The sequence below is a fragment of the Taeniopygia guttata genome, chromosome 13, assembly GCF_048771995.1.
Source record: "Taeniopygia guttata chromosome 13, bTaeGut7.mat, whole genome shotgun sequence".
In the NCBI taxonomy this organism is placed as follows: domain Eukaryota; kingdom Metazoa; phylum Chordata; class Aves; order Passeriformes; family Estrildidae; genus Taeniopygia; species Taeniopygia guttata.
The window spans coordinates 7,268,574-7,292,957 of NC_133038.1; the positions used below are offsets into that span (position 1 = coordinate 7,268,574).

The 24,384-nt window shown below is 41.3% G+C and overlaps 1 protein-coding gene across 2 annotated transcripts in view; it reads right to left on the minus strand.

The window, feature by feature from the left end:
- The window catches only part of RNF145 (ring finger protein 145), a 46,937-nt gene extending 24,651 nt beyond the window's left edge, over nt 1-22,286 (minus strand). The window contains exons 1-3 of one of the 2 annotated variants that reach the window (XM_030283794.4): nt 22,020-22,286; nt 12,885-13,098; nt 4,214-4,322 (exon numbers count right to left, since the gene is read on the minus strand). In XM_030283794.4, the coding sequence (XP_030139654.4) occupies nt 4,214-4,322; nt 12,885-13,068 (293 nt within the window). In that variant the 5' untranslated portion in view covers nt 13,069-13,098; nt 22,020-22,286. Of the gene's footprint in view, nt 1-4,213; nt 4,323-12,884; nt 13,099-21,400; nt 21,831-22,019 lie in introns of those variants that run through there. The other variant, XM_012575156.5, reaches the window with a different exon arrangement.
- Between the last annotated feature and the right edge of the window lie 2,098 nt (nt 22,287-24,384).

Genomic DNA, 24,384 nt, shown 5'->3' on the forward strand with positions numbered 1-24,384 from the left:
CTGCCCCAGTGCTACTGTTGTTTAATATTCAGTTCCAGATGCTAGGTGTGGTTGGACACAGGATTTCAAATAAACAGAATGTGTGTTAATGCAACCTGTGAAAGAACTTACTATTAACCACTGCCTCACTGCCCAGCACAACAAGCTTAGCCACCAGCCCTCCACAGGCAAGGGAGGAGCTGGCCCCACAAATTTCTGAAATCAGCACTAGCTCTTAGCTGCATCCAAGCACAATTGTAGATACAATCTGTGGCAGCCACAACCATAAGAGAAGGGGAAGGGTGTATCTTACACATTGAAATTAAAAAAAAAAAAAAACAAAAACCAAACAAACAGAGAAAATGCAATTGATTCTGAGAGAGAATTCCAACGGTGGTGGTATGCAGCCAATTTCCCATATAGTCCATATAATGCACAGCTTTTGTCTCAACAAAATGCACCATATCAGAATACACCACAGACCAAATCCCAGTACTAGGATTTTAGGATTGAATCATGATGGAACTGGTCTCTACCCACCAGAGCTGAGTATGGGTCCAACAAAATAGTGTCAAATGGCAGTGTATGTTGATTTGTTAGAGAACAGGGATTTATTTGTGAAAGTAAAATTATCAAAGTTCAAGACATTTGTTTTGATACTGAACAAAATGTCTGTAACTTGAAATACATTCCAAAGAAACCCCTGAAACTGAACTTGACTATGTTCTCACACAAACACAAAAAGGATGTTTGTGTAAGAATTCTTTGTGATCTTATGTTTGTAAATAACATCACTATAGGGACAAATAATCACTCAATTACTTCTAACTGTAGAAACACTGTGGGATGCAATTTTAATTATTCAGCTTCTATTATGTCCAATCAATGGTTACAGTCCAATTATCCTGAAGCTAAAATATACTACCTATCCCCATCAGAATGAATCCTGCACTGGTGAGGAAACCACTAAAAAATGATGACCTCCATCAACTGCTGGAACGTGTCCAAAATGATGGACAAAAAATTCCAGTCACTATTCAGTGCAGAATCAAGTCTTGGAAGAAGTGAAGAAGGAGGCACAACATTGATGGTGGAAAACTCTCTTTGGGCGCTCACCAACAGCAATGTCATCTATATTAAGATGCTCCATCCAGTGGTGACTTGCTCACCCCGCTTATATTGGGCCTGTTGCTTGGAATAACATTGTATGTGAGACTAAGGGTTGTATTTAAAGACTTTGTGAGTTCTTTCTGCCATGTGTTTAATAAAAAAAGCAAGACTGTTGTAAATCAAGTTTAGTTAGTTGTGTTCTTTTAACTGTATTTATTCTTTTGTCTGAGTAGCTTTGCTTAGCAGAAGTAGCTAAAGCTGCTGGAGTTTTAAGCCACAAGCTCCAAACTTTCACCAGCTCCAAGTTCCCACGTAGAAAAGTCAAACTTATCTTGAACTTCTGCTCAGTTACATGAAGGGGGGCCCTGAGAGCAGTGTGAACTGGAAGATAAGAAGGCCACAACGCAGCAGAAGCTGCAACCCAGCCAGATAAAAGCAGCCAACACCCACCTGGAGACAGAAAAGGATCCAACATGGAAAAAGAAGATTCCAGAACAAAGCCCACCACTGGACCAAGAGGTGTTTGCAAAGCACATGAAGAGTGGATGCAGCATGGGTGCAGTGACTGGAAGGATTTGTGAGCTCTGGGTCCCTGACTGGAGGCACCCAGTTCAAGCTGCTCCTATTACTGTGCCACTCACTTATAAAACTAATTTCTCCTGAAATTGGAGACTTCTGCAGGAAACCTAAGGCAAAGAGATTTCATTAAATTGGATTTTGGGTTTTTAAAGCTGACTTCTCTTCTTTCCATAAACAGATGGTATGTTATTTCTACCCAAATTGCCAGGTTAGCATGCTACATATAAATGCAGCATCTTCTGGGGTGTTCCAAGTATTCACAAATATTATCTAAACCATCTTTACACATTAAGGTAATTCTCTGCTCAGCAGGCAAGGAAACAAAACATTTAAAAATTAAGTGACTTGTCAAGGTCACATAAACCTGGAAGTCTGAAGTCAGAGCTTAACTATAAAATTCAGATGATCTTATTCCCAGACTTGCAGATGAACTGCAAGCTATTTCTGGGGTGGAAAAAAAGCACTGAAAGCTGAAGTCTTTCAACAGCTCAAAATTTCCAGGACACTGCAGAGTCACAAGTGCCAGATGATTCTGGGCTTGTTCTATAATTTGCAGTAACCAAACTGGCCTCAATATAAGACCTCTTCACTGGTCTTAAATAGTATCCCAACTGTAGTGCATGCAAGCAAGTCCCTGAAGTTTTCAGCTCTGAGCAGAATTACTAACAAAAAACACTGAAAAACAGTTTGCACATGTGACTACTGTATGTCTTGTTATGATTAGGCTGCTAAATAGAAACATAAGTTGGAACTGGATAGCTTTGGCAATAAGAGGAATGGCTCTGCCAACAGATATGTCTGTCACATTTTACTATTTTCAGTATGAAAACTGATGAGATTTAAAAATTCTTTTGTAAGGCTAATTCAAGTGTCACTCCCCACATTCCCTGACTGTACAAAGGCTTCAGCTGAGAGCCCCTTGCACTGTGCTTCCTTCCAAACCAAACCAGCCTTATGCCTAGGGAGTGGGTAAGCTCACTCAGAAGTGTCAGCAGCTACATTTGCCTTGCAAAATACCTCGGGAATACTGCTGGACTATTTGAATCCATGACATCTTTTAATTAAATATATTTTTTGTGCTAGTTGATGCAAGATTTAATTAAAGTCTTTATTAACTCGCTCCAGGAGCACCAAATAGAGAAAGCTTAGTAGGAACACACACAACAGTCCAAGCAGTGTTTACTAAATATGTCACAATAAAGCCTATCAAGTCTCAAACCTCACAAAGCAACATAAGTCAGAATTCCTATTACACAGAAATACAAACATGGTATTAAAAACAAACACAGTGCTATCCCTTAATGCATCAATCAAACACGTAACACCTCCCTTTCTTCTAAAAATTTAAAGACCTGCAGTGGCATAAACACCTCCAGTTGTAAATGCTCTGCACCAAAGCCCTGCATTTGATGAGCATTTGTTACTAGATTTATTATTTCAATGCTTAAATAATGTTTAGGTTGCTTTTGCTAATAAATAAGCCTTTAACCCTATAAGAAACACACACAAATTCCATCTATAACAACCCAGGACTCCCCTGAGGATGACAAATAAATCCTTTTTTCCTTCCTACTGAGGCAATAAGAGGCTGTAACTCCTCTCTTGTAGACTCATCCCTTTCAGGAAATCACTAACTGCAACTCTGACAGCCACAACAGCGACATGTCAAATCATCACAAAACCTTCATTAACACTCCCCTGAACTGCAACATACCAAGAAAAACATTCCAGCAAATGCTCTGGAACAACAATTTTGATGCGGAAATAACAAAACTATCACTTCCATTAAATCAATTGAAAGCACATTTTTAAATGTTTCCGATCAGCAGGCACCAAAATAAGTCAGGCTCAAATAGATATTTTCAAAACTTCTCATGCAAAGCCTTTAATGTGATGGCAGTGTCTTTGGTTCCAATTAAACATTGTGTCAATATGAAAATTTACACTGGCTTTCAACACAGTTAGCTAGGGCCAAACAAAGATGGTTGATTTTGTCTTGTTTGACTCGGAGTTCTCCAGACTCCTGCTCTGTGTTTTAGATCCAAAACACCTGCATCCACTGTAAATTAAAATTTGTGTAATACATTTTAAGAATAAATTCCACTACGACTTTGTTTTTACTGGATTCCAGATCTCTATTTGCTCTCTCTCATGAGGTGCCAGGAAACTAAAAGTAACATCCTGTCTGCTGTGTAAAACACCCCAGTGCTAAAAGCATTTTAGCTGAGCCACTAAGTTAGATTACTGCATCAGAGTTCACATTTAGTCTTGTGGTAAGTGCTTTCTCTGCTTAGATTGGTGGGCATTACACTCCCCAGACAAGTAGCTCAAAATTCCTGGTGCTTTTTCAATGACTTCAAAGAATTACTTGCCTGCATATTTAATTCTGTAAACTTTTCCAAAGACAAAGAACAGCAAGATATATTTAGGTGTCTGACATAGAAAGAAGGCCTCCACAAAACCATTTATAGACAATATTAACAAAATAACTGTTATTTTTCTAATTCCCAAAACAAGCTAAAAATTTTAATCCATTTTTCCTTACCTGGAAATTTGGTGCCCAGCATAAAGCAGCAGTGCAGTCAGAAAGTACAGGTAAAGCTGAACCAGGTGTTGCCTTGGTAAAGTCAGGAGCACAACACTTAAGATGTAACCTGTAACAAAAAGCAGAAGTTGATATTTAAAAAAATAGTAACACCAAATTAAAGTAACACTTAGCATGTTCACGATATAAGATGGAGACACAGAAGCTTTACTCCATATTAGTCATATTAATGCCCACTTCAGCTATCAGGGTTGCATAAATCAAGGACAAGACCTGCCACAGCCTAGGATTTGTAGCTTTTTATCCCAGAAGTTCCTGCACTTCTCATTAGCATTTAGTGAGGCTGCTGAAAATGACCCAATGCAGATCCAGCTTTACTCTTTAAGACCACAGCCTGGCTGCTCAGCAGCCTCTCCAACAAGCAGAGGCCTCACTCAGAGACCCACATACTGCAGCACTTTGAAGTCCACTCCAGAACTGAGTGGTGCATGTCCATACTCCTCCTTTCCAGACAGGCTGCAGGTCAAAAACCCAGCCCACGGTGCCCTTACAATATTTATTTCCAAGCTCCCTCTCCATCACTGCAGTGCACCTGTGCTCTTTCTGAAGGTCAGCTCAAGAGCCTGGCACTGAAATCCATTCAGGAAAACAACCCAGCAACAGCCAACAACTCCTTAAGAAAAAAATGTTAGAGAAGAACATATCCTGACCCTCACAGCCACACCAATCATGTCACATTTAAAGTTTCATACATTTATTCAGCAACATCAGGCATAGTCTTTGTAGCTAATTTATATTTTTAGCTTTTGAAATATATGTAATAATGCAACTCTAGATTAAGCACTCATAAGCAGTGGCACAACCAGGTACTATAAACCAGCTGGGGAACACAGCATGCTCCAGTATTTGAAAAAGATATTTCAGAGTCAGTATTTATGAAGAAGTATTTCAAGGCTGCTTAGAATCTGCCATGTTCAATAAGCCACCTCTGAAAAAATCTACCAAGACCAAGTTTGGTCTTCAAAATCTTGCAAGATGTTCCTAGAAAAGACAACAGATCCACAGCAGAGAGAGATCAATTCAGGTAAGACAGATTATAGGATCAATGACAGACAAAGACTATTTACTCACCTTTTTAAAATATCAGTATATCATTTATGCATTTAACATTAAAGATAATTTTTCAGTCATCTCCATGAAGTGGATGTGACAAGTTGCGCATTTGTCTCAGGATGCAGTTTTTAAAAAGCTGAAATAATCAGCAGTATCTTTTATTAAAAATCAAGTGCCATACAAGTCACTAATTCTGTACAATATCATTTTGACCAGAGGGCTGGAGCACCTCTCTGTGAGGACAGGCTGGGGGAGTTGGGGCTGTTCAGCCTGGAGAACAGAACCATTTCTATTTTGAGCTTTTTGAAAGGGGCCTGAAACACAGCACTCCCATCAGTTTCCTTCTAGCGACTGTTTTATACAGAATAACTTGCTTCTACTTACAGCACATCAGATGTTCTACACCATCAGTTTTCTTCACAAACACCTGCATTTGCTGGAATTCCTGTTCACCACCTTCCTTCTACCAACCACACAACTGACAAGAGCAGGAACTCCTCAGAAGTCTCTGTGAAGACATTTCACTACCTTGCACCACACCACAGCCTCACGAGCCAGCTCCAGAGCTCTCAAACCATCTGCATTCATTCCTACATCTCACCTCTACTGCATTCACCCCTGGATTCCCTTGTGAGGGACAATTCTTCCTGAGGAACAACCCACAACCATCTAGCATTCCAGCACAAGTCAAATCTCTCTGAACCTTTCCTTCTCTCTGTAGCCTGTGACTCACCTTCAGGTGAAGAACTTAACTGAGTTTATTATGCAGTCTTTTATTCCTCTATAAATAGTTTCAGAATACCTGTTTACTGTATCTGTATTTAAGCTCTGCCATCTTTACCTTATTCTATCACAAATAAGTCTGCTCCTTGGCCATGTGATGATGTACCTGAGTAATGGCAGGATCATTTCTGTAAAAGTAACACATTTTAGAGGGCAGTAACAAAGATGTGATACATGGAAGGATTTTAGATTTCACTGAAGTTCATTCTTCTCTACATGATCACAAATTTAATTAAAATACTTAAGATCCTTCGAGATACAATGAAGGAGTGGAAAAAAAAAAAAAAGGCTAAATTAAAAGATGAAGCAAGTGCTGTCACAGTGCCTTCTAACCAGCAGGCTTCCACTCTGCACAGATGCTCAGATCTGTGCAGGGAAGCAGCACGAGACAGCCAAGGTTACTGCAGAAGTTTCAGCAGTGAACTCCACTGCTCAGGAGTTTGGGCTGGAATATAAATGTTCACTTTGAGGCAGCCATTTGGTTTAATTGTTAGACTTGGAAGAGGGGGAGAGCAACAGACTTTTAAAGTAGTTCCCATTCAATCTTATTTACAATTTCCTCTTGTGACTTGGTTAAGAGGGAGATTTCAGCATACTTCATACTGCAATATTTGCATTTTTGCTGCAGAGGCCCTATTCCCAAAGTGGTACCAACCTCATTTTTCTCAACAAAGCTTCTGCCAAAAAAAAAAAAAAAAAAAAAGAAGCCAAATAATTCTTTACCAACCCATCTGATTGTAGAAGAATAGGATGACAAACCCAAATTCAGACATACTTGCAATAATATTCTATTCCCTTTGTTCTCATACAGACAAATGAAGTAATTAGTGTACAATGTAAATAAGATTCCACTTAAAAAAAAAAAAAAAAAAAAAAAAAAGACCAGGAAATTAAATTTCTCACAGTAGCTTTCTCATCCAAACCATTACATTCTGTTTTCATTTGCACCTCCTCTGCCAGAAGAAAATCCCTTTGAAGAGAGTCCCCACACACAAGGACTTACAGTTTGAGAAGCAGTAATCTTACTGGGTAACCTCTGAGCAGCGGTTAACAATAACGAACACTCAGTTCCATCCAAATGGAGTTTTTGAGCTCTGTGTCAGCAGTGAGCACTTTGATTGGGCTGTGCTATTTTTGCTCTTGGGACTTGGTGCATTGTCCCTCTTGACTCACCACGTATATTTCTGTATAAAGCAAGCAGCAGGCTCAGGGAAGCCCAACTCCTGCCCCAGTAAAGGAATGGCTCTAACACACATTAAAAAGGATAAACAAAAAAGATAAAGAAAAGACAGAATAATCTTTCCCGAGTGCAGTCAGGGTACCCTAGTGCCACAACACCAAGAAAGAGACTTGCATCTTTATGCCTCCAGCTGTAAGGAGCATTACAGCAGACACATTCTGCCATCCTTAAAAACACACAAATCCCCCACTCAACTCCTATTCAGGAGCACAAAGAAGCAGAGAACTTCCACTGCCTCTCATGCAGGATGGTACAGGTTTAGGTTCCACTGGAGAAAATAAACTGTGAAAATCATCCTAAGCAGAAAAGCAAAGTTAAACACTGCTAGACAAGAACATTGGTGTATTAACCAGTTCGTGACCTCATTTACAACCTGTTGATTCAGCTCAATGAAAACCTCTGGCTGTGCAGTGCTCTTTGTTCAGTGAGAGCAGCTCACAGACTGCCTTTCAGCAATCTCTCCATTTATGCAGCACCAAGGTGTTCCCAGCTTCTCTTACCAGAATTACCTCTTTGCCGACTCAGGTGTCTGAGGTTTATTGACTGCACACAATGGAGGCTTCTGGAACACGATCAAAGTCACAACTCATCCTCTTTATGAAGCACTTTAGTGCTCATTTGCATGATTACAGATCCCTTGTGTCCATTTCATATTATCACTCACAGTTTCCTGCACATTTAGTCTAAAAATGAGAACTTTGCACATCAGAGAGCTCATAACATTTCTTAATAAGGCCACACCAACTCTTAGAGTGCCAGAAAGTAGGAAGTACAAGTCCTTGGATTCTATCAGGAAATTAATTTAGGGGCTCTACCTTTCCATTTTCACATATCCTGTGAGGGTAAAGGGTCCATGATTTGCAAAGCAACTTGCTGGGTGGGAAGCAGCAAGTCATGAGCCACAGACTGAATCCCAACACCCAGCTCTCCTGCCTCAAAGAGGGATCACTGCACTCTGAGTTAGTCACTGCACTTCAGCCTAATCCTTGACTGTCCTCATTTCAGTTTGTTCAGACAAATATCTGGCCACTACATGCAAGTACCAATAGAACAGGACATACCTCTGAAAGCCTGCATTTGAGATGGCAAAAGCACTACAGAACAACTGGCACCTTTCCTTTCAGTGTGTCTAATTCTCAGGATCACCAGACTGGTTACATTGCAATTTACACAGAGATTTCATAAACTGTCAATGTCTAAATCATCCATCTCAAGAGAGGATTTTTTAAAATACATACTTTTACATACCTGTCCTCCAGAAAATGCCAGAAAATTAGTTCGAATTTGAGAAAGCACACATCTAAACATACTTGCACATATGGAAATTGGCATTTATTCAGTCATGGCTCAGAACAACTATAATAGAGATCAGAAATCCTGTTATCAACATCTGCACATCTCGGTGAAAATAATGCCAACAAAACAATTTATTCATTTCTAGGGTACTGCCATCAACAGCTGTTTCTTCAATATTTAAATATATAACAGATTGGGTAGTCTAAGTATAAATAATCCAAGAAACTGAGTTCTTTACAGAGATTTGCAGTATTCTCTGAACACATAAAATGGACTTTTGATTCTAGCTCTGCCATATGATTCAGAGGCTCTTTATGAATCTCTAAGACAAGCTGCAAGGTTGTCATGAGACTGGTATTCAGAATCAAAAATTTTAAGCACCTCCTTTCAAAAAGGCTGCTAGTAACTCCTTAAAAAAAATAGTGATGTGGGTTTCCAAAAAAGAGACACCAGCTTTATACAGAAAAGCTACCTGAAAGTATCCATATGCTGAGAAAGCTGCTTAGGAAAAACCTACAATATTTAGGAAGCAGTAGAGGATTCTTGAGTCAGAAAATAAAAAAAGCTGTGCTGGATTTTGAGCATGGCACACTCTCTACCTCCTCCTGTGTCCTACCAACTGCAGCATAAGCTGCATTTTATCCAAGAAGAGAATGAGAAGACGTAACAAGTAATTATTTTAAGAAATAAAGACCAAGTCCATGTCATCAAATTGCACTTGATTAAAAATAGCTGCAGCTTAAAATTAAACAGTAACACTCAAAAAATAGTTCTACTAGCCATTTATCTAAGTGCTGCTGGCAGGAGAAAGACAGAAGACATAAGGTAGCAAAGCCAGAGATGCTGATTCTAAGCAGGACCTCATCTTTGTATGCAGTAACTGTATTTACACATTTAAGTCATGCATCCTCTTCTTGCAATTTAGGAGTTTTGTTTCTGTAATGAACCAACTCATTTCTTCTCACACTGAAACTTCATTTGACACTTCTTAAGAGTGTTTGTACCAGAGTGTTTGTACCTTTCCCCTTAAAAGGCAACATAAAAAAAGAAATCTAAATAAAAGATCTTCTACGTAAAGCACAAGAGCTTAAAGAAATGGGCAGACCAAAGGGTGCAATCAGCACACAAGGGCAGGAAGTCCAGCAGGTTTCTCTCCCTCAAGCCCCCCTCATAAAGCAGCATTCATAACAAGTAGCTCACACCTAGCAAGTGATGTGACCAGAGATTAAGGTATTAACCACGCAGTTCAAGAAACTGTCATTACAAACAGGGATGTGAAAGATGACACACGTTATACCTATTCCAAATATTTAAATACATTTTCCCCATAGAATTTATTTTTATTTTTTGTAATGACAAAGAATACAGTTTAAGATAGAAAACTGCTCTATTTTTACTCTTGAGTAAGAAAACCCTGTATTTTGTGCAATTCTGTGCCTCACCCGTGACAGTGACTTAAATTCCAACCCTGATTCTGATTATAGGCTAAGCTCATGACTCTTTCCATCTAGCTCAGAGTATTTACCAGTTGGCACAAACTGCATTGCTTTGCCCTTCTTCAGAGGAGGAAATTATGTGGTTTCAACTTTTTTCCACCTTCTCCACCAAAGGAACACCAAAAAGGAGTGTCTGTTTTCTCACAGCTACTCTACAGTGCAGAAGAAAATGGAGTAGTCTAGCAATAAGCACTAATCTACCCTACACAGAGGTTTCACCAATTCTAACCAGAAATTTATCTCTGCTGTTTGCACTGCTCTGTGCATATTTAGTTAAATTTCATGCAGGTGAACTTGTGGTTGAGTGGTTATCAGGACTGATTATTTTCCTTTGCTCAAGCAGATACGGGCTGCTTCATGGAAAGATAGGAAAAGCAAAAGTTTTTTCAAAGAACAAAGTGCATTTCAGAAGCTTTTATTATACCCACAGTACTGCTAACTGGAATGGGAATCACATAGGACACACATAATTTCATTTATTACATTTAAACAGAAAATACACTCCTGGTAACCCCCAGTTTTGAACAAATTTCCAATTCTGTCTCCTTAGTTCCAGGAAAAGGTTCACTATATAAAGATTGGTAGAGTTTATTAATTTTTAGGGCTCTCTAATCAAATTGCTCCTTGAGCATCTGCCTGAGATAGATGCACTCAATTTCCTCAGCTGCTGGAAGTACTTACATAGCACTATATATAGCACTACAAGATACTGGCTTGTAGAAGAAATTCAGTGATTGTTTGATATTGCAAAGCTGCCACTGCATTTGCTGATAATGTTTCCTAACTGCAAATATGAACAGAGGATTTTTTTTTCCTAAATAAAGTAGATTAGCATGTTGAAACGCATCCACGGTGAATTGTTGTTTAAATTATATGCTGGCAATTAATTTGCCCCAATATATCTTCAAAGAAGCTCAATTCTCCAAACTGGTGGAAAAGTACTTCGTTTTCCCTACAAATCCAATTTATATATTTTGATACATCATCTTAATTAATGTTATACTCTAAAGCAATGCAACTAAATCCATATAATATGTCATGGAGGCATGTAAATTGATTTAGCCCAGATTCATCCTGACACAGCTCAAATCCGCAACAATCAAGGAAATGAAACACAGTAACTCTATGTGAAAAGTTTTGTCACTAAGAATTGCCTGAAAATCTTTTAAAACAAGCACCTTGTTTGACAATTTAGAAGCTCTTCTTGCTCAGCAATCATCAGTTGGAGAAATAAAAGTGCTTACATTCAATGTCATAAAAGCAAGAAGTAAAAGAACTGCTGAGTGATTGTGCACCAGGACAAAAAGTACCCCTTGTACAAGGAGCAAAAAGTTAGATTTCACTGGTTTAGTCCAAAAATAGCAACCAGATGGGAAATTCTTTGGTAACAATGCCCACCCCCTCTGCAGTGTCTTTTATTGGTGTATCTCAACATATTTTAACAAGGCAAAGATTATCAATTGCTTATTAAGGGCTTTGTCATAGCTGGAAATTACCCACTGCCATCCTGAAAACCGACTGCACAACTTTTAATTCTGCATTAGAACCTGACCTGATAAAGTTATTCCTAAAAGCTTTGTATGTGCACACAAATGCAGGAGCAAGCCAGCTGTAGGTACAGGCCACCACAGTCCTGTGTCACATTCACCAGCTCCAAACAGAGCTGTCCTCTCCCACAGACATAGGAAAAGGGAACCAATGTTCTGTACTGCAAGCACACTGTCATCCCAGCATGAGTATAGTGGAGCCATTACAAAGAAAGCTGCACACACTTTTACTGCAGTAAATGATTTCCAGACAACAGACATTACAAAAAAAGGGAAGCCTCATTCTAACACTTATGTATCAGGATTAAAGTCAGGACATGCTCCTTCAAAAGCCCAGTTTCCTAACTGCTTAAGTAAAGTGTGCTTCCTTTAGCTGACTGCAGTGCATCTTTATCTTCCAAAACCATCTAGAAGGAAGAAACACTGCAGAGTGGTTAAATTATATGCTAGCCCTTTCTCTCCAAGCCAGGCAGTGCTCAGGCAGGTACTCACCAGAGATCAACCTCAACTGCCCGAATCCAATCCCTAATTTGCCCCATGTGCAGATGAATCACATTCTCACCTGGAGAGCAGGTCCCAGCACACCAATCCTTTCATCTCCTAAAATCAGACATCTGGCATTCCAGAGCTAGACTTGCAGGCCAAGGTTCACACCTCAGCTGCCTGAGCTGAGTTAGTAATTTTGTCCATTTATCTGCACACAAGGACTGGTTACCTGCTCAAATCCACTCACAGCAAAGAGATGGCTCATAAGGGTGTAAACTGAAGAGCCAAAATGGTGCAGCAGAGAAAACTAAATTTCTAGTGCTGTGGTCAGTCCAAACCAGGCCACATTTTCTCTAGTCTCTTGTTTAATGTTAAGTTTCTATACTTCTTGTCTGCACGGCATTTCACAGCAGCTTCCTCATCAGACACCGGCCCAAGTCCCTGTGTTCTTCCTTCAGGACATCAATTGTGTTTCCAAACACCAGGTCTACTTGTAAAGGCTAAATAACAACAATCAGTAAAAACCCTGGGCAGAATTTATTTGCTGCTAACATAAACTGTCCCTTAGGCAGGACTGTAATGAATGCATTGTCATGTTATTCTTTGTAATCAATATATTAACATGCTATTACTAAATTCTTCAAATTCTTGTAGCAAGCCAAAAAGCATTTAGTAAAGTAGTATTTTCTCTTGAATAGATCTATACTTACCCACATAATGCATATTAAGGGCCAAGTACTTGTACTGGAAGAGAGGGTTGTTGTGCAGGCTACTTCTTTGGATCTGCTGGAAGAATGAGCTGACATCCCATCTGTACAAGACATCCAACAGCATGATGCTGGGGACCCTTAGGGCCACGTTTAATACTGCCTCCAACTTCTCCTTTGCAGCCATTCTCTTCCCTTTCTGTGAATTGGCAGCAGACTGTAAATAGCACAAGAGAGAGAAGAGTAATCAGATCAATCCCACTGTACAAACAGCCATTAGGCTTTGTGAGCGTATGAATGGGGCTTCCTGTGTGGCCACAAACGGCTGAATGAATCAACTGAGTTAAACTCAAATCCAGACAGGACAGCTTCTATTTTGGCTATATAAAGGTCAATTTGCTAGCAGTTTTTTCCATGGTGACACTGTAAAATGGGGGGAGGGCAGGTTATTGACATGAAAATGGTCCAAGGGTGTGCACCGTTCTTATTTACACTCATTTAGCATCTGAGATCTCAGCGAAAGACCCCAGTGTAGTAGGTACTACATAAACATTGATATGAGCAGCATTAGAATGCAATACTCTGTATGCTTTAGAAACTAAACCCCAACAAAATTCAGACACTACATCCATCTAGCCTAGCACTATTTCTGAGTCTCTCAAATTAAATAACCACCAATTAAGGCAGGTCTGTAAATATTTTGGATTCACTTCCTCAATGCAAATTGCAATAAATAATTTTCAAATACCTAAAAGCTTTAAAAAATCATTTACAGCCTTCATTAACTTCTACAAATTTATCTATTTGTAGAATTTGAAGGCTGTTTGTTTTGAAGATTAGGACCAATAATGCTACTAATTCTACTGATTTCTATGTATTCACCACAAAGAATCACACAAACAAAAGACATATCCTCACTCCTGAATACTAGAAGGTAATTTAAATTTGGAGTTTGCCATCAGGTAAGATGGATGACACAACAAAAGACGGCACTTTTTTTTTTAGAAAAACAGCTGGCCCACAACAGCATCTCAAAAGCCACCAATAAAATAATTTTAAAGAGCAGAAGGAAGAGTTTGACATCCTGACAGTTGTTCCTAAATGAAATGTGCTGGTTTCACCATTCACCACCTGCCCATCCCTTGAACATGATTCACTGCAGGCTGCATTAGGGAAGTGCAGCTGAAGATGGGGATGATCCAGCAAGTTTTTATCCACAAGAAACCACTCAAAGTAAAATCACCTGCAGCACAATCAGCCCCCCGATGAGGTCAGGCTAAAGAAAAGGCTTCCAATCCCAATTATTAGGGGGACAATTGAAAAGAACTGCAGCCTGAGCAAAGAAACGGAAAAACCTGCACTTGAACTACACTTAAATAAAGTTTAACAGGACTTTGTTCAGATTGTCCTTGTGTAAGTTATAAAAGTTTTTGCAGCTGTGCGAGCTCTATACATCAAGCCAACGCGGAAGTCCAGCAGGAAGTGAAACCATGCAAATACACATCAAGAACAAAAATGCAACCCAAAGAACCAAAAAAACCCAAGACCTCTCACTTACAAGCGAGCCTCGTGTGAGGTTTTATTTGTGTTGCCATGGCCTAGATGGCACTGCAAACTGTTCATGTCACACCTTCAGCCATGCTCACACTTCTTGAGCCACGATGACACAAAATTAATTCAGCTCAAGAAGTCAGGAAGATCAAAACTGAGATGTGGCTCAATAAACCACAGGTTGCAGGGTTGTTGCTTGCCATCGTCTAGCCCACAGTCTGATTTTTCAAGTTATGTAAATGCTGGCACTTTGTACAGAGCTCTTGCAACAGCTCTACAAACCCCAAGGGGAGTACATCCTTCCCCCTGCACAGGAAGTGCCTTCCAACCACATCAGGCACCCGACACAACACCAGCATTTCACAGAGTTGCCCAACACAGATTAAAAGGTCAGCCAGATTACAAAAATTTATAATGAACAATCAAAACTACCACCCAAGCAGCTACTACAGAATCAGAGCATTTAACATTTTGTGTGAATAAAAGACTGAGTTTAAAGCAATAGTATTGTAGAAACAGAAGTTGGGAGTTACACAGGTTGTATACAAAGATATACAAAAATTATAAGCTTAAATAATTCATATCAAAATATTTTAAATGTCCCAGAATTTTCAAAAATCTATGGGTTTGTCAAGTCCATAAATTTAATCAAAACCCTAAAATTAGGCTGCCCCCTGGTTTTTTACTAGGTTCCTTTTCCAAGCAGATCAGGATGTAGGGATAGGGATGAGCAGGAACTGACAGGTTTTCATTCTGTCATAAAAATACCCACCTAAAATGACAACATGTGCCTGATATCAAATTACATTCTCAAAACTGTCAAACCTTTTTCAGTCATCAACAACAACCAAACATGTATGACAAGAAGGTAACTTTCACTTGAGCCTTCACTTTCCTTAATTACTCCAAAAAGAGAATTACGTGGACAACTTAATACTGAAAGTTAACTTGAGGGTCAGCACATCCAAATTAAGCTGAAAAATTCTGCCTCCCAAACTCATTCACACATACTTGAATCATTGCAAACTAAAAAGTGCAGCATTTAGATTATCTAAGAGAATAATTAAATTTCAAATGCTGCTAAAACAAAAGCAACACAAACTTTGAAAACCACATCATGTCGCAACGGAAGTGCTGAGGAGCAGCCACTGCAACCCCACAGCATCCTCTGTCCCTGAGTGACAAAAAAGCCCAACACTAATAAGAAACCCTTTAAAATTAACTCCACTAGAAATGCGGATGTGTTAAATAAAGGCTCAGTTGTAATGGCTGCCAAGTTCTAACAGAACGAAATAAAGGCAAGCAAAGTCCATTGCTCTAAGCTCATTATATTGTAAAGAGCTCTCACAATACATTATTTTGATTGGTGTAAAAACAAACAAAAAAAACAACCACAACATTAAACCTCTAAAACCTTTAGATAAATGATGATGACAGGAGTTGCTGGATGCTCAGAGGTTAGGAAAAAAAATGGGTCACTTGTTGTACAAAGCCAAAACATAGACTGGGGAGCCACTTGTTTGTGTTTCAAAATTTTTTCCCATGATTTCAAACATCTCTCTGTTCCAAATTAGAGTAAGAAAAGGAACAATCTCAGGAAGACTGTCATGGTTTAACCCGTGCTGGGAGTTAATATCACACAGTCACTTGATCACCATCACCCCTCCCAGTGGGATGGAGAGGAGAAGTGAAAAAAAAAAAATAAAAGGTAAAAACCTTGGGTTGAAATAAGAACACTTTAATAAATAAAACTATGATAGAATAGTAATATTAACCATGGTGAATGGCAGATAATAACCAAAAAAAGGATGGAAAAAGAGAGGACTAAAACCCAAGAGAAACCAGTGCCACAATGCAGTTGCTCACCACCCACTGACCAATGCCCACCCAGTCCCTGAGCAGCAATCTGTGTCTCCCAGACAGTTCCCCCCTGTTTATACTCTGGGCATGAGGTTCTGTGCTGTGGAATATCCCTTTGCCCAGTTCCCCCAGCTCCTTGTGCACCTGCTCACTGTCAGAGCACAGGAAACCCAAAAGTTCCTGATTTAGAGTAAGCACTGCTTGGCACCAACTAAACCATTGGTGTGCCATCAACATTATTCTTGTACTAAATCCAAAACACAGCACTGCACCAACTACTAAAATTAACTGAATTCCAGCAAAAGACAAGACCAAGAACTTTAGATTTCACATCTTAAGCTGTGATATTTGGCCAAAATAACCTTTTTTAAAAAATCCCATTATAACTGATTGTTCATGGAACATGGATTGTTCATTTTTGTTTTATAACAATTATATTTCAAAAATCCCTCCCTCCCCTGGCACATCCATTTTGGCAATAGCATATTCCTGGTTAGCCTTAAAGAAAACAGTAGAGTTGGCAAAAATCAGTTAAAAAAAGGGAAAAAATTCCTTCAAGTTTATCCCAGCTCATTCCATCAGCAGAACAGACCATCTTGAGTGTGATCACACGGCACGTATCCTCTCAAAGATAACACACATTTTGCCTTTCACAGAATTTTTTTTCTGAAGTTTTATCACAACAAAATTTTGCCATTTCAGCTGAAGCTGTGAATTCTGCCACTTAAACCAGTGTAACTGTTGCTTCTGCACCAACATAAATACAAATCCATCACATCACAGGCAGAAAATATGCCCTGGTAAAGAAGCACAAGGGGCAGCAAAAATCTGCACCCATTTATCCAAGCAGGTACAAAATACATTAACAGAGAAAAGTTTGTACATTTAGGTAAGCATTAATCATAAAGTTACTTAATAGTTACAGAAATAAACTGGAATACCTGCAAACGTATATTATTCCAAGATTATTTCTACCAAAAATCAACACAGAAAGTAATTCCAGTCAAATCAGAACCTCAAAACCAGACTTGATCCTGCAACATTCATCCTCACATATGTGAACAAGATGCTCATTCTGCTACAGCATCACAACCTAAGATACTTGGCAAGATTGACTAAACTCCAAAAGAGAGAATTTCTACTTCTGTTTCTCACATCTATGAAACTCTAGTTACTCTGGATACATCCATTAACAAGTGGATTCTGGTCTGTAGTTTAGTTTCCATTTTCCAGTAATAGATTCTGAAACTAAAAATATCACCAGGAAAACCTTTTGTTTTCCTTCGAGTTAAACTTGGCTAGACAGGCTTTGAAAAGGAAAAAAATATTTAAAAAATAAACCCAAACAAAATACAAAACACAGCTCCATCTGTAGCTGTAGAAAAGTTCAGTGTCCCAGTCCAACACCTAAAATTAGACCCATCAGCTGGGTTCCACCCACTCACTCCCTTCTTTACACCTGTCCTGGTCTGAGAAGCAAAAAGAATTTGAATTATAGAAGAATCCCATTCTTCAAAGACTCAGATCCTTCTATCATCAGTTTGGGAGGGAGAGAACAAAGGGAAGCAAAGGGAAGGAACAGGACAAAAAGGTTTATCAAATATGCACTTAGAAAAGAATCTCCCTGTGTGATTCTGTAGAAAAACAAAAACAAACCTAGAACTCAGGGTTCGTGAGTCACCAATCCATCAAAAGGGCTCTCTCCCTCGGAGACAGTGCCAAGGAAAGGAAAAGACTGCTTCGCTCCCATACAATTTAAACTGGCTAACAAGACAGCAATCAAAGATTTCTGCTGAGAAGGGCAGATCCAGCGAGATACCAGAGCAGGAACAAAGCCCCAGAACACTGCAGACATGCACAGCAACACCGGCACTGGCACCCAGTCACTGCTGCCAGTAATGCTCACTCCTAGATCACTGGAGTAGTTCAGGAATTTCAAATAATAACCAGAGAGTATTTAGCCTTCCATTTAGAGATTTAGAGAGGCAGCCAGCAAACACACAGCTTGAACTTGCTATGTAAGCAGTTGACAAGAACAAACAACATTTTTTCCCCCTTTTTTCCCTTTTTTTCCCTATCTGGTCTAACAATGTGGATCGCTCTATAGCTGCTGCAGTGGTGTGCCTGAAGAACTGGTATTTCTGCCTAGAAAACACAGTAATTCCTACATTCCTACTCATCCAAGACTCATTCAGTTGTGAACTGTGGCACAGCTACGGTTAACCATTCCAAACAAATACAGCATGTGTTTTGCAAAAGCAAATGTTACTGCAAAATAAATTAGGTCAAACTCTTCTCTGTTCACAGGGACTTCAGTGAACATGAATTCACATTAAAGGCATATTAAAAATGGACAAAAGCAACCACAGAAGGTTAATTGCAAAGAATAAAAAAATAATCTACTTTTCCAACTTTCATTATTTCTAGCAAATTTTATATGAGGGGAAAGAAAACCAATCCAGGAAACAAAGATGCGTATCACAGAGCTGTGAAGATAAAGTTTTCCTTAAAGATTTATTTCTCAAATACATTTATACACTATTAACAGTTTCAGCCCACTCTCAATTATATAGCAAGTGCATTATATTATTTATAGGTAGCCTGTAAAACATCCTGTGGCTTTTATTTTTCATAATGAGCAGGTAAGACAAAGGAACTGAACTCGGGGACTAACACATGTTAACAAATCCACCAGGTATGCAGCAAAATCCTTCCTTCTGTGGATTCCTATGGGATCCACGCTCTGCCTGCACATGATCAGTTCAAACCCAGTCACACTAAGAGGGGCTGCATGGTTTTGAGATCACAGCTTAGCTAGGCATCTGAAAGACAGCAAGCTAATTCACTAAAATTAAAATATAATTAATAATATCTTTAATTAAAATCTTCAGAAGAAAATCTAGGTTGACTCAACAAACCAAACTGCTCCAAGGTCTTTTCTGGCTCCCCAGTTTCTCACCAGTTCAAGGTTTGGTTTATTAACCAGTTATTCAGCACTTTTTTTTGCCATCACAGCCCGTGTTTGCAAGCCCACACCTACAAGCCTGCCTAACCACATTTGTATCAGCACATTCTGAGAAAATCTGGGCAGCAATCCCAAAGCGCCTCTGCAGAGGAGAGAATACCCAGAGGAGCTGCACACTGAGCATTAATGAGAGCCCGAGATGATGCAGTGACATCCCACCCCAGACCCCAGGAACACCAGACACGCAGGCAAAGCTCACAAAAAACCCTGCAACCCAAACGTGTTACCAAGATGAAGCCACGCGACAGGATGAAATATATTTCATCCTCCACAGTTGCTCAGACAGTTTTTAGCCATTTCAGACACAGCCTATGTTTAGAACCTGCAATAACAAGCTACCAAACTGGTAAGAAGTTAAAATAGAAAATAAGACTTTCAAGATTTCTTTAGGTCAGCACTGATAGTTTCCATCGCTGCTGCTGCCTTATCTGTTTTTGGAATCATGTAAATAAAGCTTCAAGGCCTGTGAAATAGGCAGCTCAGCTTCCTGCAGCACCAGACTCGCCTGTCAGAAATATCAACTGCACAGTGGAAATACCCAGAAAAGTTCCCTTTAAAACATGCTCAAACTCAAGATAAGCAACCAAAGAATTCTTCCAGAAAAGCTCCTCAAGATGAAGTACCCACTTCTGAGTGTTCCTCCCAAGTATGCTACTAATTACAGAGCAGCAGGGCCTCTCTGAAATGAGAGATGCTGGAAAGGCAGGGAAACAGGTACAGATGCCTGAATCACAATGAGGCACTGGACTTGAATATACACTTAAAAAGCATAACGATGGTGAACTGTCCACTCTAACCACATCAAACACTGCCAGGTGTATTTGGAGCTAAAAATGGATTCGGAAGAGTAAATCACCACATGGGTTCCAGAGGAGGGGAAGAGGAGCCATCTGCACTGTTTGAAGAGGAGGAAACCGACCCAAGTTTAGCAAACAGCTCGGAGAAGGTTTGTGTGAGCCAACACCAAGCAGGCTCACAGAGTTTTCCAGGACACACCCATGGGTCAGAGCTCAGGGACATGATGCGCCCTTCTGCCTCTGCACCGAGGGCTGCAGCTGCCCCACTGGACTCAGATACCGACCTCTGCCCATCCTCGCCCAGAGGAAGGAATTCCCCAGTATTTCTTCCAACGAATAGTTCGTGTCTGCCAGAACCAAGTGGCTCTAACATCAGTAGCTCCTCAAGGCTGATGTAAACAAAGCGAATCCTTGGTTTGGATGAGCAGCTGTTTTATATTGCTCTGTAAGGTTTCTGATGAACCTTCTATGTCACGGTGGCTGCAAAGATAACCATTTCCTAAAGCTAATCGGTTCAGGAATTAATTAAACACTTTGGTGATATTATGACTCAAAAACAAGAGCTGATACCAGCTATTAAAGGACACTAGAAACAAAAAAGATACAGTTTCTTATGCACACGCCCCCACCTATCTAAGATAACCAGCAAAAAAAAGCCAAGGTTACAGATAAACCGAAGTCACGGGGTGCAATAGCTTAGAGCACCCGCCTAACCAAAGTATTTTTCTCCATATTTAAATCTATCTTCATTAATCCTACAATGATCAAAAAGTAATTAAGAATTATTTCCTTCTTCTCCTCCCAAGTTTTACTTCTACGGACACATTACAAACACAGACAAACCCTAACTAAAATATATGTGAAAGTATCCAAGTCTGAAACACAAGTTAACAGAAACTCCTCTACTAAAAACTGCGTAAGAAATAAATACCGCAACACCTACAGATTTCAAAAGAATCTGAATGAGATCACAAATTGCTAATATTTATGAGTCAAACATATTACACAAATCTCACTTTTCTTTGGTATATTTTGCCCATAGCTTCTAACATTCTCCTTCATTTGCTGATACTTGCGGCATTACACACACCAAAAAAAAATCACAATTTTTTCATTTTATTCCCCCAATCACATTATTTATGCACCGGGTCCCACACACACACCCCCAAAAAGACAGCACAACCAGAAGGTAAGAATCCCTCTAAGAGCTCCATCTGTCACAAGTATACTTGGTACACAGAACTACTCCCGAGCACAGAAGAAAAATGAAAATTCTCATCACAAACCTTATTTTATAAGGCTACAGAAGGTCTCATAAAACCGACTGACATGACATAAGTAGGGAAGATGGAAAGAGCCTTGTTCTCCACGCCACGGGCAGGCTGCTCCTTACATAAGCATGACCATATGCTCCAGGGCCCGTCTCCAGGAGAGGTGCCCGGCTCCGCGGCACCGGGCCGGGGGATGCTCAGCCGGCTGCGGGCACCGGAGGGCAGAGGACAGAGCCAGGCAGGGCTACCCAGGCAGGGCGGGCAGCACCGCAGCTCTCCGGCCAAGCTGTGCCAGGGCTGCAGAAGCCCGGAGCTTATCCCCACGGCCAGGCGAGCCGAGACCCCGCTACCCCACTGCCCAACGGGACACGCATCGCCCGCCCGGCGCAGCTCCCGGCTCGGCGCCGCGGGCAGCCCCGCGCATCCTGCCCGGCCCCGCTGAACTCCAGTAACCCCGGCGGCTCCCGGCGCCGGCGGAGGAGGGGAGCGGGGAGGGGAAGGGGGGCGGAGGGCGGGGAGGAGCGGGAGGGGGGCTGCGCACGGGGAAGGCCGGGGAGCCCCGGTACCGGCGCGGGCACGCGCGGGAACGGCGGGGGCGCGGAGAGCGCCGCGGGGGCGCGTGTGCGGGAATCACCTCAACCCGCGGGGTCGCCGCCGCCTCCTCCTCTCCTCTTCTTCCTCCTCCTCTCGCTCCCGCTCCCCGGCGGCGCGGCGGTGGCTCCGCGCTGCTCACACCGGCGGCGGCGGTTCGGTGCCCGGCGGCAGAGCGGCTCCTCGAGGCACCATGGCCGCGCCGCGCCGCCTCAGGGCGCCGCCGACTCCCCGCGGCCCCGCGGACGGGCGGCCATGGCCCCGCTGCCTGCGCGCGCGCGCCGCCCCTCTCCGCGCATGCGCGCGCCCCGCCCGCGGAGCCGCTCCTCCGCCCCCGCCCCAAACCTGCCTGTGGGGCGCGGAGAGAGCGGAGCGGCGTTTTGGGGCAAAAGAGGCAGGATTTGGGGTGGAAAGGGCTCCCCGCTGGGAATGGGTTCTGTCCATAACGCCGGGACCCTTTCGCCCGCCCACACCCCTGAAAGGCAGGGGTCGGGGTTTAAATTCCGGTGGGAGCGCAGGGTTTGGGTCCTCTCGGGACGTGCGGACTCGCCAGGGCAGCTGCGAGGCTGGGAGGTGACTCAGAAAAGTCGGTCAGCAGAATTCTAGGTAGTGTCTGAGCAGATGTTTAAAAGGCAGCCCTGCTATTTTAATAATACTCCTTACTGGCCTTGTGGGACACGAAGTGCTGAATTACTTTCAAATACTGACTCTGTTTTTTCCAGTGTTGTACTGCAGAGCCTCCAGTCACCTTCGTGGTGAGTTCAACCAGAAAAGCAACAGATTTGCTATATTATTGCACTGTCATTTTTCAGCTGGAGACCCGACCGAGGGGCTGCTCCCTCACAGCACAGCACTGTGTAGTTCCATACTCTGCAGCTCACAGTCTCACCAATTTTTACTCATCCTGTCAGGGTTGCATGAACAAGCCCTAGAACACATTCTTAAATGCTACGGAAAATATTATGACACAAAAGGAGTAGTACTTTTTACTTTAGTGTTAAAAAAAAAAAAAATACAAAGCCACATTGTCTGGAGCATGAAAAAAAAAAAAAACTTTGCTGTGGTGAGGAATGAGGGAATACACTGAACTGGAAAATCCTGTAGTTCACTAGGGTTGGGCTGGCCAACTTAATAATTGCTTTTTTCCTTCCATCTGTAATGAACTGGAGTATTCACAGACATAGGTATTAACAATACCTCAACGCAGCGTCTGTAACTCTGTGAAGCAGAGATATTAAAATAAGGGGTTTGGGTGTCTATCCACATTGTGCTTTGCAAAATTACTTTGTCTGAGTACCTGAAGGTTTTCAAAACACCAGGAAACAAGCAGTTTGAACGTATCCATCCTCAGATGGTGCATTTGGTATTCACCCTGGCCAGTCTGCTCCTCAACTCCAGTCACTCCGGAATGCAGCAGGCAGGAGATCAAATGGCACAACTGACACGAGTCTCCCAAACCTCTGCAGGTACCGTGGAACAGCTCAGCACCATTTTTCACAAGCTTCAGATTTTAATACAATTTAAATAAAAATAGCAGGCTTTGTACTGCAATATGTTTACTTCAAATCTCTCAGTTTAGGCAAGTGTTCGTAAATTAAATTTAGAAAGAGCAAACCTGCAGACCAAGCCAAACAAAGGACACCCACATGTGATTATTACTCATAAGCACTCTGTGCTCTGGTCAGGCTTAGGAGGTTGACTGAGCCCTTTCTGCACAGGGCTTTCCTGACCTGCTCAGTGTCTCCAGTGATTGCAGTTCTTGTTTTACATATGTATATTAATCATGCCACTGTTAAATTAATCCTTTTCTTGTACCTGGGGTAAACACTGCTCCAAACCCTGGATTTCTGGATTTCTGCAGAGAACACGGGAAACCTTCACCAGTCTCCAGCCACCCCATTCTTCTGGCTCAGCCCACTCACAACTGCAGCCTGTTCCACACTTGCCAGTACCCCACTTCTTATCACAGGGAATATAAACCAGCTGTCATATAAGGCATAAGAATTTCAGCTCCATTTCTAGGGGCTGCTTGTCTACTCATGCCATACATGGAAAAAACCCCATGAGTCACTTGTTGTCTATTCTTTGTGGGCTTGGTTCAGTGCTGACTGAGGTTGGGGTGATCTCTCAGTCCTACCTCTCTGCAGTGCTTGAGAGAGAAAACAGCAAGCAGCAGAGAGAGGCAAATACATATTCACAGCTGTAGAAAACAACAGGTATTTATAGGACTTGGATTGGAAACATCTATTATTATTTTAGAAGTAATCATATAATGAAAGTATTGTAGAGTTCCCACTTCAGTTTGCAAGCAAACAATAGAAAATGAACCCCACGTTTATTTCATTCTATCCTCTCTCAGCATTTAATTCTGGAAATGTGTTACTTCACAAAAGCAAAGGTTTTCCAAT